Source organism: Loxodonta africana, chromosome 10 (assembly GCF_030014295.1).
Source record: "Loxodonta africana isolate mLoxAfr1 chromosome 10, mLoxAfr1.hap2, whole genome shotgun sequence".
Lineage (NCBI taxonomy): Eukaryota > Metazoa > Chordata > Mammalia > Proboscidea > Elephantidae > Loxodonta > Loxodonta africana.
The window spans coordinates 11,955,505-11,973,207 of record NC_087351.1 but is presented as its reverse complement, the minus strand read 5'-3'; the positions used below and the strand labels follow the sequence as shown (position 1 = coordinate 11,973,207).

At 47.2% G+C, this 17,703-nt stretch overlaps 1 protein-coding gene across 14 annotated transcripts in view; it reads right to left on the bottom strand.

Annotated features, from left to right (window-relative positions):
* The window catches only part of PPIP5K1 (diphosphoinositol pentakisphosphate kinase 1), a 38,706-nt gene extending 22,379 nt beyond the window's left edge, over positions 1-16,327 (bottom strand). For 6 of the 14 annotated variants that reach the window (XM_064292050.1, XM_064292045.1, XM_064292053.1 and 3 more), the window contains exons 1-24: positions 16,296-16,327; positions 12,020-12,115; positions 11,573-11,747; positions 10,914-11,109; positions 10,789-10,827; positions 9,915-10,005; positions 9,586-9,671; positions 8,954-9,108; positions 8,712-8,813; positions 8,106-8,267; positions 7,879-8,000; positions 7,147-7,248; positions 6,821-6,907; positions 6,631-6,706; positions 6,383-6,492; positions 6,218-6,300; positions 5,916-6,044; positions 5,439-5,560; positions 4,967-5,149; positions 1,639-1,780; positions 1,241-1,464; positions 787-914; positions 460-574; positions 176-283 (exon numbers count right to left, since the gene is read on the bottom strand). In XM_064292050.1, coding sequence (XP_064148120.1) covers positions 176-283; positions 460-574; positions 787-914; positions 1,241-1,464; positions 1,639-1,780; positions 4,967-5,149; positions 5,439-5,560; positions 5,916-6,044; positions 6,218-6,300; positions 6,383-6,492; positions 6,631-6,706; positions 6,821-6,907; positions 7,147-7,248; positions 7,879-8,000; positions 8,106-8,267; positions 8,712-8,813; positions 8,954-9,108; positions 9,586-9,671; positions 9,915-10,005; positions 10,789-10,827; positions 10,914-11,109; positions 11,573-11,719 — 2,709 coding nt within the window. In that variant the 5' untranslated portion in view covers positions 11,720-11,747; positions 12,020-12,115; positions 16,296-16,327. Of the gene's footprint in view, positions 1-175; positions 284-459; positions 575-786; positions 915-1,240; positions 1,465-1,638; positions 1,781-4,966; positions 5,150-5,438; positions 5,561-5,915; positions 6,045-6,217; positions 6,301-6,382; positions 6,493-6,630; positions 6,707-6,820; positions 6,908-7,146; positions 7,249-7,878; positions 8,001-8,105; positions 8,309-8,711; positions 8,814-8,953; positions 9,109-9,585; positions 9,672-9,914; positions 10,006-10,788; positions 10,828-10,913; positions 11,110-11,572; positions 11,748-12,019; positions 12,116-13,774; positions 16,195-16,295 lie in introns of those variants that run through there. The other 8 variants (XM_064292058.1, XM_064292047.1, XM_064292049.1 and 5 more) reach the window with 3 other exon arrangements.
* Between the last annotated feature and the right edge of the window lie 1,376 nt (positions 16,328-17,703).

The window sequence follows — 17,703 nt, the reverse complement described above, 5'->3', positions numbered from 1 at the left end:
CCCAACACCACCCAAGAACACAATAGGAACCTCCCGGGTGCTCTGTCATGCTGCCCTCCAGGTGCCACACCTAGCCAGAGCCTACAAATTCTGAGGGCAAGAAATGTTTTGTCTAAAAGGGCATGGAGGTAGAGAGAAGGGGCCCTCTCCTCATCCCACCCTGTCAGCTCCTCACCCGTGTGTTGTCCTCATAAAGCATGATGACAATCTGGGTCATGTAATTGAGCTCAGAGATGGCACTAAGATAAGCCAAAGCGCGCTGCCATTGTACATCCTGGGTCTCCTAGCAAACACAGGAAGGGGTAAGCCAAGATCCAAGGACGAGTGAGTCAGGAATGGGCAGGAACAGAGAGAAGGGAACACAAAGGGAGCTTGGAGTAAAACAAGCAGCATGAGGAGGAACATAACAGAATGCTGAGAAAAGATGTTCACGGGCTGAGTGCAGAAGAGGGTCCTTACGTCCAGAAGTCCTCCGTAACGGAAAACACTCAGTAGGGAATGGACATGGCTCTCACTGGTGAAATAGAGACGTGTTCGAACATGACGGCCTGGGGAGAGCACTCCTCGGGAGTACCTGAGATTATAGCTAAATCACTCACACAGTCAGATAATCCTCTACCCACCCCTCCTCCACAAACTTCTTCCTCCCATCTCAAAGACTCCTCTCCTTTCCATCCCAGGATCTCATTTATCCTTGGTTCCCCAGCCTGTCCCCAGCCTTAGTTCCCCCAGGGCTCCCTGACATGCCCCTCCCTCCATCCAGCACCCCTCCCAGCCCTCCCTCACAGGGGATGCAGCTTGTTGACAGACTCATCCTCGTGAGTTCTCTGCAGGTCAAGCAGTATCTTCCGCAACAGTGGAAGACAGAAGCCAACAGCAATTTCTAGTTTCTCCTCTCGACTGATTCCATACTCCTAAGTGTCACAGACCAGAAATAAGTTCCTCACTGAATCTTGTTTTCCTCTTACCTCATCTTCCCAGGGCCAAGATCATGCCTGTCTTCACTTCAGGTCTGGGGCTCCTCTCACATCTACCACATTCCCCCTCTCCAGTTTTCTCCACAGTTAGCCTTTTGTACTTACCCAGAGCCAGAGTAGACCTTGAGATCTGTAGCAATTCAACTAATTCCTTCTCCAAGTTTCCTTCCCCTGGTTCCCACACCACCCCTCCTTTCTGCGTTTTCTCTGTTTTCATCCCCAACATTCCTATCCCCAGGCTAGATCCCCTACCTGAGACATACCTGGGGAATGACCACATCGGCCAGTGCCTTAGAGAGACGTAGCAACTCTGCTGTGCCTTGTAGTCCCAGACTCGCATTGTGCTGCACATCATACTTGACACAGTCATAGATATCAGGAATCTTACTGATGTCATAGCGCCCGCTTTTCTGTCTAAAGTCACGCTCCAGCTTGCTCCAGCGCTGTAGCATTAGCTCTAGTGTCTCACTGTGGTAGAGCTGCAAGTCTGGAAGGAAGGCAGGCAGAGCCAAAGATTTTACCTCTAACTAAAGATCCTAGCAACTCTGAAGAAGAATCAGAGATATGAAGCGTCCTTGTCACAGATATTTAGGAGAGGAGACAGGAGTACCTGAGAAACCCACCCACACCTTGAAGAGAAGACAGCAGTATTCATACCCACCTACAGACTTGGGGTCCTGCATCCGTTCCTGGATCTGGTGGGTGAGGTTTTCAATCAGGGCAAATACCTGATCACAGACCTTCACAGGATTCTGGATGACAGCCATGGAGTTGAGCAGGGAGGTGCTTCCAGTGGGAGCCAGCTACGGGGAATAGAGAGAAGAAAAGCAAGATACGCTCAGCACCAATTGTCCAGAGTCCTGTGAGGTTGTTACAAAGAGACTGCCTGCAATACAGATTTGTTTGTTGGCTCACTCCCATGAGCATTCTTAAGCCACTGGGCATTCTAATAGTTCAGGACCTTCAGATGAAGGGACGGCTCCAGCACACAGTCACCTAAGAGAGGTTGATCTTAAAAGTCTTAGAGTCTAGAGGTATCTTCTCAGGGGTTCTAAAATACACATGGAAAATGCTGGGGAATAAAGATTAAACCAAAATCCCCCAAAATCTCCATAGAATGTTTTCATGGATGGACATTAAAGATAAGATTATCATATTCCTCTAGCCAAGAACCTAAAGTAGAGGTGCTGCCTCAGAACTGGGTTCCAACTCAAGCTTTTGGGACAGCCACGGTCCATGAAGGATGCCACCATATGGGGAGGGGGAAAGAGGCTATGGGTGGAATACTCACTTCTACCTAGGTCCTCACTAGTCCCATTCTTTTTTTGTGCGTGTGTGTTTTAAGTGAAAGTTTACATATCAAGTCAGTCTCTCATATAAAAATTTATATACACCTTGCTATATACTCCTAGTTGCTCTCCCTAATGAGACAGCACACTCCTTCCCTCCACTCTCTATTTTTGTGTCCATTCAGCCAGCTTCTGACTCCCTTTGCCCTCCCATCTCCCCTCCAGACAGGAGCTGCCCACATAGTCTCATGTGTCTACTTGAGCCAAGAGGCTCACTCCTCACCAGTACCATTTTCTATCTCATAGTCCAGTCCAATCCCTGTCTGAAGAGTTGGCTTTGGGAATGGTTCCTGTCTTGGGCTAATAGAAGGTCTGTGGACCCTGGCCTCTGGGGTCCTTCTAGTCTCAGTCGGACCATTAAGTCTGGTCTTTTTACGAGAATTTGAGGTCTGCATCCTATGGCTTTCCTGCTCCCTCAGGGGTTCTCTGTTGTGCTCCCTGTCAGGGCAGTCATCCGTTGTAGCCAGGCACCATCTACTTCTTCTGGTCTCAGGCTGATGTAGTCTCTGGTTTATGTGGCCCTGTCTCTTGGGCTCATAATTACCTCGTGTCTTTGGTGACTAGTCCCATTTTTGCTATTAAGAAAAGCAGGGAGAAAGGGAAAGATGCCTTCGTTTTTCTGGATTTGTCCTGCGCAACGGATTGGAAAATAAGGTCCTGCTGCTTATTGAGCTCTGCTCAGAGCCCTAGGCAACATGCTCATCTACTTAGCTGGTTTAAGAACCTATCAAAAATGAGGAGTCATCAGAGGTAACCTGGTGGGAAGCCATTGTCTAGAAAATGATCCCCTGTCAATCATGGCCTGGATCCATTCTAAGCTAACCCTAAAGTCAGATCCACTCAGGCACAAGGTAATGTTAGGCCAGGTCTGAACTCCAGGATGGAATCTGAAATATGGAATTTCCTCAGTAGCCTGGACTTGGAGCAGCTCCCTACAGAAAAAGAAGGTTCTTGGAATTGTGTAGACTCTATTTCCCTGATAAAGTCCTAAAAGCCTCTGGGCCTATTCTCTGGTGCTAGAGGGGTAGGCTAGGGCACCCTGGCACTCAGCAGCTGCTAAGTGATACACAGGAAAAAGGATGACCACACTGGGCAGTGGCAGCCACTGCGATTGTTACTGTGAGCCAGTGTACTGGAGTGGTTACAGCTTGGACTCCAGAGTTAGGCTCCTTGGGTTCATACTAGCTGGGTGACCTTGGAAAAAGTTGCTTAAATTCTTCTGAGTCTAGGTTTCTTCATCTGTAAAATAAAGGAAAAGTACAGGTCCACAGTCCTCGTTGTGGATTAAAGATGGTCATTAATTCTTTGTCACCTTCCATTTCCCTTGGATCTGGGCTGGTCCTATGACTGCTTAAACAATAAAAAATAACAAAGTTATACCATGCTAATTCTGGGCCTACACTTTAAGAAAGCCTGGAAGTTTCTGCTTTTGTGCTTTGGGGGATCCCTAAGCTACCATCAGAGCCTTGGTGGTATAGTGGTTAAGCATTTGGCTGCTAATCAAAAGGTTGGCAATTCAAATCCACCAGCTGTTCCTTGAAAACTCTATGGGGCAGTTCTGCTCTGTCCTATAGGGTCACTATGAGTCAGGATCAACTTGATGGCAACGGGTTTGTTTTTGGAAGCTACCATCAGGAGCTCTGGTGGCACAGTGGTTAAGCACTTGGCTGCTAACCAAAAGGTCAGTGTTTCAAACCCACCAGTTGCTCTGTGGGAGAAAGATGTAGCAGTGTGCTTCCATAAAGATTACTGCCTTGGAAACCCTGTGGGGCAGTTCCACTCTGTCCTATAGGGTCACTATGAGTAGGAATTGACTCGACGGCAATGGGTGTGGTTTTGGAAGCTATCACCTAAGAAGTCTAGCTACCACGCTAGAAAAACTGTGGAAAAAAGAAAACACGTAGAGAGAAAAGGCTCTGAAACTACACAGAGAGCACAAGGAGAAAGAGCACTCAGCTGTCCCAGCATCCCAATCGAGCCCCCAGTTGTTGACCTGACTAAAATTTCATGAGAGACCCCAAGTAACTGAAAACAACAATCATTTTATTATCTCTCACCATCCTCGGCTTAGTTGAGGCTGGAACTGTGAGCACTGATAAAATGATTGCTGTTTTCAGTTACTAAACTTTGGAGTCATTTTTTTTACACTGCAATAGATAACAAGCATTCTTTTATTCAAAATCCTTGGAACAAACTGTGTTTTGGAATTGCAACTTTTTCAGACTTTAGGAAGTTAGTACAGTACATATGACATACATAACACCTCCAGCAGGGCCTGGGGCACAACCAAACACATAAACATTTCTACAGCAAAACGTATGACTACACTAAGTGGGGTGTTATAGGATTATAAACAGCCTTAGGGCAGCTCATGTCATGTCAGCTTTTGCCACAAAATGGGCCTTGATGTCAAACTTATCAAAATCTTTTCAATTTTTGAAATGGTGCATAAGAGGCTATGAACCTGTACCTATCTCAAAGGGTTACTGTAAGGGCTACATGAGATAACATATGCAAAGCACACAGAACAGTGCCTGGCACACAGTTAAAAAATAGGAAACCCTGGTAAGCACTATTATTTAGAACTCTAGGAATTTGGGATCTGGGGTGTTCTGGGCATAGAGATAGGAAGAGCCCGACCTGATCATAGTCTTCAGGGCCAAAGGGCGCGTCCTGCTGCAAAATGTGGTGTAGTCGAGCCTTCACCCGGTGCTGGCAGCTGCTCAAGGAGTCTCCATCGCTGTCCAGGAGCCCGTTCATGTTGGCACTCTTCACCATTTGTACCAAAATGGGTGTCAGCTCCCCTTCTAGAGCCAGAAGGCCCTGGGGGAGAAATACAGGTCTGCTAGTTTCCTTTCCCGGACAGTCCCCTTAGGCCTTTCTGGTCCCAGAGATGAAATGGGGGCTCACTTGGAGTGCTGGGACAGAGGTCTAGTGGCTTGCCCCCTAATTATTACCAGCTCGTTCTCAGTAATATAGAATGGGGTCAGACATAAGCAGAAACTTCTCTGAGGCGGCATACGCACACCCTGAAATTTCCCAACTCATTCTCTAAACTTTCTGCTTCTCTACCTGATGGAAGATGGGGCTGTGGGACAGCGGTAGTAGGCACCTTAGCAAAGGCAGCAGCAGTCATCTGCACACGGCCCTCATCAGAGGCATAGATCTTGAGGTCGTGGCGGAAAGTACTATGGAGACGAAGCAGCCCACAACCAGGGAAGCCAGCATAGTCACCTGGGGGCAATAGAACAACAACAAAAACAAACCCAAACCCGCTGCCATCAAGTGGATTCCAACTCACAGTGATCCTGTGGGACAGAGTAGAACTGCCCCGTATGGTTTCCAAGGAGCACCTGGTGGATTGGAACTGCCGACCTTTTGGTTAGCAGCAGTAGCTCTTAACCACTATACCACCAGGGTTTCTGTGGGCAAAAGGGAGGACCAGGAATGGATGGTTATAAATGCCCAGGCTATAAATATTCATTTCCCCTTGAACTTCCCCACTGACCCTGTCCCTTCATTTGCCCCAACTTATTCTCTAACCATCTTACTCCAGCCCTGCTGGGTATTTACCCCCCAAAACACTCACCCTGTCCTCCAGGGTACATGCAGCGGAAAGCTCGCCCCAGCTCCTCGGCCTGAACACGGCCAGCGGGAGTCAGTTCTCCACCCCACTTCAGCACCAATAGTAGAGATGGGGTCAGGCTTTCCCCCTGATCTGAGGGAATAACAGGTAATGAATAGTTCTAGATCCAAGGAAAATAGCGGGGACATCGAATGTCAGGTCTTTGAGGAGCCAGAAAGGCAGTCTGGGGCAGAAGTCATCTAAGAGCTCAAGAATAAGAGAGCTGAGTGGTAACAGGAATGGGTTTTTTTTTTTTAATATCTTACCTTGCCCCTCGTTAGGACCTTTTACTCCATGAGGGCAGTAAGTCAGCTGCACCTTCCGGTTGATGCCTGAGAAGTGGCCATACCTGTAGGATTAAGTTCCGGTTTACTTTCTAGCCCAGCACCCAGTTCTCTGTTACTGCTCCCGTTTCCTAGCTCCCTTCTCACATCTCTAGCACAGACTTCAGCTGCTCTAGTTTCCCAGTCTTCTCCTCGATCTCACCGGCTGGCTCTTTCTCCAGCTCAGCCAGCAGCAGCCTTGTGATGTCCAGCACCTCCTGGAGGAAATAAAGGGCATCCGTGTAGGAGGCCAAGCCCTGGCCAGCGGCTCTTTCATCCTAGTCTCTAAGCAAGGCCCCCAATCTCATACCCCTTACGTTTCCCATTGCACTGCTCTTCTCAATTCACCACCTCACCTGTAGCTGCTCAGGTCGCTTTAATTTTAATTTCCCTGTCTTGTAGCCACCATGTTTTTCAAATATAGTAAAAAACCTGAAGAAGTAAGGAGAGGTTTCAGTGTGGGGCCAGTCAAAGCCTCTAGGAGCTGCCCTCCTCACCCATCTCCCTCACCAAAACCTATGTGTCTAATTAGGACACCCTTCCTACCTTGGGTGTGTCACTTCCATCTTCATCTTCTGTTTGGGGGTACGATCCCCATGACGGATAATTGCAATGACACAACGAAGTTCCATCCTGGGATGAGGAATGTTGTCAGAACCTCCCACACCCCACAAATCACCATACCCTACTTAACATGTCAAAGAACAGAGGAAAAACTGAGAGTCAGACTATTGGTAGGGTTAAGAAGACTGCCTAGAAGGAACCAAGGCTCCACCACTCAGATTGTGCATGGTCAGGAAATACCCACTGGTCTGTCTTGGGAAATGCCGAGTGCCTTAAGCAGGTGACTCTGGATTTTTACTTTTGCTCACATGGTGCCGGATGTAGTAGGAACAATGGGGATGTCCTCAGCCTCTGTCGGGATGGACCATGGAATCTGGAACTGTGGGGCAAGTTCCCGCATTATCGTGTTCCTAGAAGGAGAAACATGAAAAGGTCTCGTGATAATAAGTGAACCACAGCTACATGTATGAATGAAGTTCACAGATATGACAGAAGAATACATTAATATAAAGTCTAAAAATGTTCCAAACAAACTTCATATATCTAGTACAAATATAAATAAATGCTGGGAATGATAAACATCAAATTTAGGATTGTGGTTACCTCTGGGTAAGCAGAAAGGGGTTGCAATCAAGGAGGGGTACTTAGGGGCTTCAATTATACGCTTAATATTTTGTTTCTTAAGCTAGGTGGTGAATACATGGATGCTCACTAGATTCATCACACCTTATATTATTCTGAATGTTTTAAATATTACATGACAATTTTTTTAAAAAGTCAAGTTGCACAACAATATGTATAGGATGATCACATTTAGTAAAATAAGTTTAAATAAATATAGTTTATATATACATGGAAAATACTCTTACATCCTAAACTATGAATAGTCATTACCTCTGGCGAGTAACTTTGGGAAGGCCAGGTGGCTGGGGAGCCCTTTCCCCTCTTCAATCATTTTTACAATATTTAAAATAAAGTCAAAACTCTTTAACCCTCTTCTCTAAGCCCATTCTCCCCAGCCCAGACCACTGTGTCCTTACCCCAGAATCTTGGCACAGTCATCATAGTACTTCATTGAGTTCTTGACAAAACTAAAGCCATTGACATCACACACAAAGGAGTGACCATTGGCACGAAGAAGGTCAAATCCACAGACTGTTTGCTGCAGGGAAAAGAGGCAAGATGAGAACAAGAGGGGCCTCTTTTTCCAGACCCCTGCTCCTGTCTCTCTCCCTCATTCCACAAACCCCTATGGGCCTTTCTCCACCTTAAAAGCTACGCAGACTTTCCTGGCCACAAGCTTTTCCATGGCGGTCAGCATGACTGGATACCGAATCTCTTTGCCCTCACTGTCTCGTTCGACCTTCCCATCCAAAGCTGGAGATTTTCTGGCTTCAGCATGGGCATAATCTGGCCCCACCGTATACACCTGCAGGTACATAGCATCACTGAGTATGCCCAGAGCTCACCCTGTATATGAAAAGACAACATGAGCGCAAGGTCTGTAGACTAGTTTCAGAATTTAAAAAAAACACTGAGCATTAAGAATAAGAAGACTGACATTTTTCCTGCTGAGCCCTGCTGAAGCATCATTACGAAGGTTTCTCCTCAGGACTCCAGCACTATCATCTAGTCTCTATTAAGAAATACCTTACCAACATCATACCATTTGCTATGTCACCCTTGCCCTGCTGATAGTGCTAATGTGAACGTCTACATCCCCTGCTCTCTGTCTTCATCCCCATCAGAATGTGAAAGCCAATCTCATTCATGCTTTATTTCCATGACTTCCTCGATATACTTCCACCAGCTTCCCAAGTACCCCACCCCACCAGACAGTTGTAACCTCTTAAATCCCTGTATCCACCATAACCTTGACATCTGTGCCATCCGTCGGCATGAACTCTTCATAGATGTACGACCCTGTCTTTCGGACACTGCTCTCAGGAGAGTAAACGCTGCTTCGGCTGCCAATCTTCAAGGGGAAGGGAGAGAAAGAAAGCATGTTGCTTCAACCCTCCCCCTTGTCTCCACATCCTCCAGCTTCCCTCCCTACAACCCCATCCTTGACCTTCTACCTTTTTGACTCCCCAAATGCTCACATGTCCCCCACACCTTACGGAAGAGGCGCTGGCTTCCTCCACCAGCTGAACTGGGGTAGTAGATGTAAACATTGTGGTCCTCCGCACTCACTGGCTTCTCCACAAAGGGCTTGGGAAAGACAGCTCCATTTACCTCTACCTGGTCTTCACCCTCTATCAGGTTGCATTCTGAAAGGTAGGTGTGTGGTCATTCCTGGGGCTTAGGGTTAAAGAATATTTCCAGTTCCCACTTCCCCAGGGTTCTAACCTCTGTAACCCTTAAATTTCTATTATCTTATCTTGGTAATAGGTATACCAAACCTGTTGCTGTTGAGTTGATTCTGACTCATAGCAACCCTGTAGGACAGAGTAAAACTGCTCCAAAGAGTTTCCAAGGAGCGGCTGGTGGATTCAAACTGCCAACCTTTTGGTTAGCAGCCACAGCTCTCAACCACTGTGCCACCAGGGCTCCTGGTAATAGATACAGCAATATCTATATTACAGGTCCAAGGCTCTGTCCAAAGGCCCACGGCTCTAACCCTACCCATAATCTAATATCCAAAGTCCCACTTAGATAGGTGGTAACAGGAGATTTCTAGAGGATGAAGAACTGTGCTAAGTCATAGACAGCAAGGCACGGCAGGCGTGGCAAGGCCAGGTACTCACCCTCAGGCCGGGCAGGGTCACGGTTGAGCACAGCATATCGAGGCAGATCGATACCCTCCTCCTGCAGGATCCGGTACACCTCCCTCCTGTCAAGCCCAAATAAATTAGCTGGGAGAGGTGGCGGGGGAGGGCTAAGGGGAGAGGCTGGAGATTCCATTTGCAGAGGGCTTGGAAGACACCAGGGTCCAAAACCCAAGAGGGTACGGTATAAAAATTAAGCAAGTTTGTTTGACTCTGCCCCTCTCAGAGTGAGTTCCCTAAAGACATCTGGGAAAGAATGGGGCATGATCCCAGGGCCACCCATCCCACTGGTCAACAGAAAGCTGTACCTATCTTGGATATAATACTGCATGGCCAAGTCATTGATAAGAAAGGGATTTCGAAGCTTGGAGTAAGCAACAGCCTTGTCCAGGGGAAAGCCTGCAATGGAAAAAGGAAATAGATCAAAAAGAGTGAAAGAGATAGAGTGAGAACATGTTAAACATATTACAGCTATTAGTGGCCACTGTGCTCCTCCTCCCATCCAACTCCATCACTACCCTCCTCCCAACCAGCTCCATCACTGTCCTCCTCCCATTCAACTCTATCACCATCCTCTTCCCATCCAACTCCACCACCGTCCTCCACCCATCCAACTCCATCACTGTCCTCCTCCCATCCAACTCCATCACTGTCCTCCTCCCATCCAACTCCATCACCGTCCTCCTCCCATCCAACTCCATCACCATCCTCCTCCCATCCAACTCCATCACCATCCTCCTCCCAACCAACTCCATCACTGTCCTCTACCCATCTGACTCCATTACCATCCTCCACCCATCCAACTCCATCACTGTCCTCCTCCCATCGAACTCCATCACCGTCCTCCTCCCATCCAACTCCATCACTATCGTCTTCCCATCCAACTCCATCACTGTCCTCCACCCATCCAACTCCATCACTGTCCTCCTCCCAACCAACTCCATCACTGTCCTCCTCCCATCCAACTCCATCACTGTCCTCCTCCCATCCAACTTCATCACTATCCTTCTGCCCAGCTTCCCAAAAGCCTAGGATATCCATCAGGAAAAAGTAAAAAAGAAATTATTTTTAAGGTCCTTCCAGAGAACCTAAGAAACTAGAGCTGTCCTAAGGTTAAAACATGGGCTATAAACTACCTCCAGCAACTCCTCCAAGATGTAGGGAAAGCAAACCCCTACTCACTGTTTTCTAGTGTGTCAGGAAGAGTTGGTGGCCTCTTTACTAAGGAAATACAATAGTAAGAACCTCATTTTCCACTCCCGTGTTTCCAACACCATTCCTTCCCATTTTCCCTCCCAGACCCCAACCTTTGGAGTGGAAAGAGATGAGGCAGTGGCAGGATGGCCAGTTTTCCACAGGTTCATTGAGAATCACATCTTCTCCCAGAATGATAACAGTCAGGTAGTCAAATCGGCAAAGTCGCTCTAGGATTTGGGTCATTGGCTTGGACTTAGATTTCTTGGTCATGGCACAGATGCCAACAATGATCTGTGGTTCAGGAGGCTGCAGGAAGGAAGTGTTATCAGGAGCTCAGGAACTTGCCACCTACACCACCCCCATCAGGAAACATGGTCTCATCTTCTTAGGGCACAGAGGTTTTTTTGCCAGGACTTCAGACCTGTGGGGTTAAGGCTGCCTTCTAACTTTGGTCTAGGTTGGGGCACATATAGGGATTTCTACTGCCTGCATAATGGGAGCTTTTCCACAGCAGAAAATATGTGTGTTCAGGCAGAAGAGCCAGAGAACCAATATCGTGAGATGATATGAGGAGGGCACAAGGGCACGGGGCTTCACAGAGAGATAATCTAACCAATTTCCACTATCCCTACCCTAAATCAAAAAAGTGCCTATTTATGACAGAGTCCAGTTATTTGGAAAGGACAGAGAGGTGTCTTTATCCAGCAGAATTTCAATTCTCTGTCACAAGGGCCCCACCACCAAGTTGCATCATTTTCCCTAGTCTTACCACTTCATCCTCCTCATCTTCAAGGAGCTCGCTGTCACTCTCTTCTGTCCTCATATCTATTCCACGGGTGCCCAGCCCCTCATCTCCAGCTCCAAGGAAGAAGTGGGCCGTGGCGCTCTCGCCCTCACTGGCCGGCAACGACCACATCCCCGCCGGAGCACCCACTCATCCCGCTCTGTGGAAGGGAGCACCCCGTCAGCCCAGAATCTAAGCCTCTTGGCAGTAAGTGGAGGATGGGATGGGAGAATGAGACTATAAGTGGGAACTGCAAGGGGACTGGGGAAATAGGGAACAAAGCTGCAGGAGAAGAGTCAACAGGAAAGGAGTCATGTGGGCTATGACCTAAATGACTAAGGATCCATAAGAGAAAAGCAGGGTCTGCCCCTTCCCCACTCACCCCACCTCCAACCTTGAGCCTGGTAAGAGGATAAGGAGGTTAACCCTTACAATGCTGGCATGTCCCTGATTCTGCCAGCAAGAAACAACTTCAGCTCCAGCAGCAAATGGAAGAGGCAGTTCCTCATGGAAGACTACTGTTGATTCCTATTAAAAGAGAAGGTTAGAGTGACATCTCAAACTTTGGATTCATCCCAAAATTTTCCTAGCCCCTCTCCCCGCCCCGCCCCCCCCCCCCCCACGGTAAACTTGGACATTTAATTAAAGAGCAGGGGAATGAGAGAGCTCAGCTGCCTTTGCCTTTGGATGAATCTCCATCTTCATCGCTACAAGGATTAACACAAAAAACACTTCTTGAGGGCACGGCACTTTATGTTCTCACACATTGTATCAGAACATTAAAATCTCCTGTGCACCCTCTCTCACCTCAAAATCCCCTATGACCTCCTTCACCTTAAGAGACAGATGCCCAAGTCCAGAAAATCTGTTCAATGAAAGAGATCTAGTGCTGACTGGGAGGCTAAGGAAATGGACACCTGTACTGCAGTCTCCAACACATTCCCGGACTGAAATATCGATGTTCTCTGTACTCCGCCCTGGTACTACAGACCCAGCACTAATCTAGGCCAAGATTCCTCAGTTAAAAAGAATCCTGCCTAAGGACAGAATCAGTAAGACTATCTTAAGACTTTAACTTGAGTCAGAACAACCTGGCAGTTCTACTTCTGATACATACACCTAGAGTCGTGATCCTCAACTGGGTGTGATTTTGTCCCCCAGGGACAGTTGGCAGGAGATAGTTTTGGTTTTCACAACTGGAGAGGTACTATTGACATCTAGTAGGTAGAGATCAGGAATGCTGCTAAACATTTATTGTCCCCCCACAATAAAGATTACCAGCCCAAGGTGTCAATAGTGCCAAGGTTGAGAAACCCTGACGTAGAGAAACTCTCCCACATAAGAAGACATGTCCAAGGATGTTCACAACCTCACTGTTGGCAGTGGGAAAAAAGTGGAAACAACCCAGCTGTCACAAGTAAAATAACAGATAAATAAAATCTAGTACACAAATGATAGACAAATAGGAATTTTAAAAAATGAATCAGAACTATATTTAACAATGCAGACAGCATCCAAATGCAAACTGCAAAGACACACATGCAGTATAATTCCATTTGTATAAATAAAAAACATTACATATTATTTATGACTGCATATGTAAGTAGTAGAAGTATAAAAACATGGGCTGGAAAGACAGACATCAGATTTGTAATACTAGTTATCACTGAGGAGAGGGAACAATGGGACTGAGGAATATTCAAATGGTACTTCACAACCTTATCTATGCTTATTTCTATTTTTAAAAAGACCTGAAGCAAATATCCAAAAGGTCAACATTTGTTAATCCTGAATTGTGGGATACAGGTGTCTGTTATTATTTTCCAAAGATAAAATTGAGTCACATATCAGCCATTTTCCATGGTCTCCAAAAGTCCTCAGAAATACTGACCAATGACTCTGTAACGACAGCTACAAACTCCTTAAATATATGGAGTGATTAGTTTGAAGTCTTAGAGACGTTTAAAAATAAAAAAAAATTAGCCTTCAATAATTACTTTCTCTATTTCGATTTTAAGCCCTTCCATTACAAAGATATTTGCAGCTTTGATTAGAAAGTTAAAGCTGAGCCCTCGACCTAACCTGCTGCCATCAAGTGCATTCTGACTCAGGGTCGGACCCTATAGGACAGGGTAGAACTGCCTGCACAGAGTTCCCAAGGAGCACCTGGTGGATTTAACTGCTGACCTTTTGGTTAGCAGCCGTAGCCACTTAACCACTATGCCAACAGGGTTTCCTTTGACCTTTCCAGTCTTCACCATCTGTTCTCTTGCTTGCTCAGCCCCCATGAAGCGGCAACATTCTTCTTAGATGGAACCCTTCCAGTTGTGCAGTGCAGGTACTGTTCATAGACTCCCCCTCCTGATAAACAGTGTAGTTCTTTGAATTCCTCTTTAGTGACCTGATCTGATTTCCCTGACTTGTGGCGTTTTCAAGATCCCTGTAAAGTTTAAGCAATTCAAATTTTGTCCCACTCTATCCTTTCCCTGAAGCAGGAGCATTCTAAGATTCCTAACCCTTTGCCCTTTCTTCCATTAAGTCCTTTCTGGTTTTCTACTGAGTGTACAACAGTCATGTTCTTGAAATTCTATTACAACCCTATAATAACAGGGGATGGTAAGAAACAGGATGGGGTAGGAGAGTCTGTTCACAAATAGGGGCTAAAGAGAGATGAAAGGTCTAAATCCGTAGTTAACAAAACAAAAACAGAAGTCTGACAGAAATAGCTATGAAATAAGCCAGGATTTATTTAGACGTACCTCTGGGAGAAGTTGGGGTTTGATGTGATGTTCCCAGAGGCGCTCCCCTGTTTTCTCTTCTCCCCTTTCCCCCTCCCCCAATTCTTCATTTTGAAAGAAAAGCCTCAGACTCTACACTAGGCTAAAGGGCAGTCTTACTCAGGCCTGAATCTATGTGAAAGAAAGGAACAAATGGAGGGAGGAAGAAAAGGAGGGGAGGAGGGAAGGGAAGGAAGCAAACTAGGCAGGCAGGCAGGCAGGGAAGGGAGGAAGGAGCAGGCAGTCTTCTCAGGAACATCTATGTTGAATCAGATCTAAAGGAGTAATAAACCAAAACCAAACCTGTTGATTCAGACTCATAGCAACCCTATAGGACACAGGAGAGCTGCCCCATAGAGTTTCCAAGGAGCATCTGGTAGATTCAAACTACTGACCTTTTGGTTAGCAGCCTTAGCTCTTAACCACTATGCCACCAGGGTTTCCAAAGAAGGAGTAATAGGGAGGGTAAATAAAAGTGACTTCCTCTGTGTAACTTCTTTATTCTTTAGACTTTCGGACTTCTTGCCGTAGTCCTCCAATTTCCTAAACCACCACGCACTTGATGGAGGGCTCCATCAGTGGCGAGGGAAAAAAATCTATAAAGATTCCAGGCAGGAATACTTCCAACACAGAAAAACTCTTCAACAGTGGACCCCTCACTTCCTTCTTGAAGCAATTTCCAATCCCCTCTGCCAAACCCCTCGCTGTGGAGTTGATTCTGAGACATAGCGACCCTGTAGGACAGAGTAGAACTGCCCCATAGGGTTTCCAAGGCTGTAAATCTTTAAGAAGCAGGGTGCCACGTCTTTCTCCCGCAGAGCAGCTGGTGGGTTTGACCCGCTGATTCTCCGGTTACCAGCCGAGCGCTTAACAACTGCGCCACCAGGACTCCCCAGCAATCGTATACATATCCCCTATTCTGACACTGATCAACTGGACTGCTGCCCCTGTTCTCAGTATCAACTCACTCATGCTGCCTTCTTTCCCCAACTTGCTGTAATGACTCTTCATTGACTCCCCTGAGACTATCCAACACTGCGATGCTGCCCCTCTCCCATCACAGGTCAATTTATGCACTTAATCCAACTAATCCCCCCCACTCACTGGTTGTCCAGTCTTAACCAGTCCTTCACTTGGTAACCTCATTTCTTTGAAGCCTCAATGAGTCCCTGCAAAGACTGCCTGAGATTTATTCTTTCCTCCCTCTACCCCCCTCTCCAGGCTCACCTCGCCACAATAACCGCTGCTCCTCCTCAGGCTGGCCCTGGCCACTGTAGGCTCCATTCCCGCCCTCCTCCCGCAGACTCCCCCCCCGGGCCCCCCCCCACTGCCTCTGCTCCCACGCTCCTCAAGCAGAACCCCCACCTTGGCCCTCCCCTTGTGGACTTCACCCCCATTCCTCGCACGGACCCTCTCACACCCATCTCTTCTCTCGCTGACCCCCTCCTCCCTCTCCTCCTCACACAGCTCCGGGTCACGTATACTGCCTTTCTTTCCCGACTTTAGGCGCCCTGGTGGCGCAGTGGTCAAAGCGCTCGGCCGCTAACCAAAAGGTCAGTGGTTCGAACCCACCAACCGCTTGGCGGGAGAAAGATGTGGCAGTCTGCTACAGTAAAGATGACAGCCTTGGAAACCCTCTGGGGCACCTCTACTCTGTCCTAGAGGGTCGCTGTGAGTCGGAATAGATTCCATAGCAATGGGTTTTTTGTTTTTTTTTTTTTTTTTAGTCCTACTTTGCCCGCCCCCCGCCTTCTCCGCCTCACTCTCCCTACGTTGACATTGAGGCCTCTCCTCTGCGCCTCTTTCCGAAGCTGCCCCCACCCCAAACTAACTGCGGCCCTCAGCACCAACCGAGCCCCCTCCTCCGAGCCCACCCCCTCACACCGCCCCCGGCCCCAGCCACTCCTCCACCGCCCCCGGCCCTCACTCACCCGCCTCCCTCGGCTCGCGCAGCCGAACCTGCCGGCAGCGACACCTGACAGCGGCCCAATCAAAGCGCGACTTCCCTGCGGTGCCACCAATCAGCGGAGGGCGCGCACCGGCAACAACGCAGTCAGGCTGCGTTGGCCGGCGCTTCTGCGAGGAGGAGGGTAGCCCCTAGTGGCTCTGTGGGGAAAGTGCAACCTGATGCTCACTTGCCTCTGGTTTCTAACTGCGTCCGTCGCCACGGCATTGATGCTTTGGTCTAGCAAGACGCTGACGATCCCGTGAGGTGAGGGGGGAAAAATGCGAAATGCGGAGGAAGGGGCAGAATCTGTGCAATTGCACAGAACTTCTGCTTGTTTTATAAGACAAAACGGGGCCTGATACATGTAAAGAAGCAATAGATGTAGGTTGAAAATATTAACAACCCTAAAGAGGAGCGATAGGGAGACTGGATTCAAAAACAGAAACAAAGAGGGAAACAGATCAGAAAGTCAAAGGAAGGAAGGGAGACTTATTTACGGTGGAGATAAGAAGATGAAAGGATATGGGAGTCTGGGCAAGTTGATTCCCATCTCCACACTCACATCGTGCTGGCGCTCTACCCTCCAGATTTGGAGCCAGACAAACCTGGCTTTGAATCCTGAATAGCCGTGTAGCCTTGGACAAGTCACTTAACTTCTCTGAGTCTCTGTTTTCTTATCAGTAAGAGTGGAATTAAAAACCTAACTCACAGGGTACTGATTATCTGAAAGCATTTTGTGTGTTTATATTGTTCTTGTTATTATCCATGCATCCTCGCTTGCTCAGGACAAGTGTCACTGATCAGGGCAGTTCTAAGTTCCCAGTTTTCTTCTCTGCAATCTTAGGTATCTTGCCACTCTTCGGTCAGGTGCCTCATTGTTCTGAACCCCAAGGCCTCCTGAATAAAGCTGATCCTAAGAACTAGCCCTAAGGGGACCAGATGCCTCCATAGTTCATACGGAAGTTCACACCTCCCTCCACCACTCCAACCATCCAAACAGATTATTACAGTATCTTCCTGGTAATTAGCTCCTCTTTCCATTCCCCCCAAAAAATAGACTCAGTCCCTAGTCAAGCACCGGAACAATTCAATTCAAGGTAGTTATATATATACATAAATACATACATATGTTCCCTATAATTGTAAATCGCCTTCCAAAATTTTAAATATTATTGGTAATAATAATTATTATTAAATAAATCAAATACCATGTGTATTACTTCCTGTATGTTGTAGGATAATTTTTTTAAATGAGTATTGTTACAGTCTGTGCCTTTCAGAGGCTCACAGCCTAAAAGGGAGTAAGAAAGGTATACAAATACCTGTATTTGTGATGCTATTATTCAAATCTTGGCAGCTACTCTCCAAATCTAGATAATGTCTCTATTTTC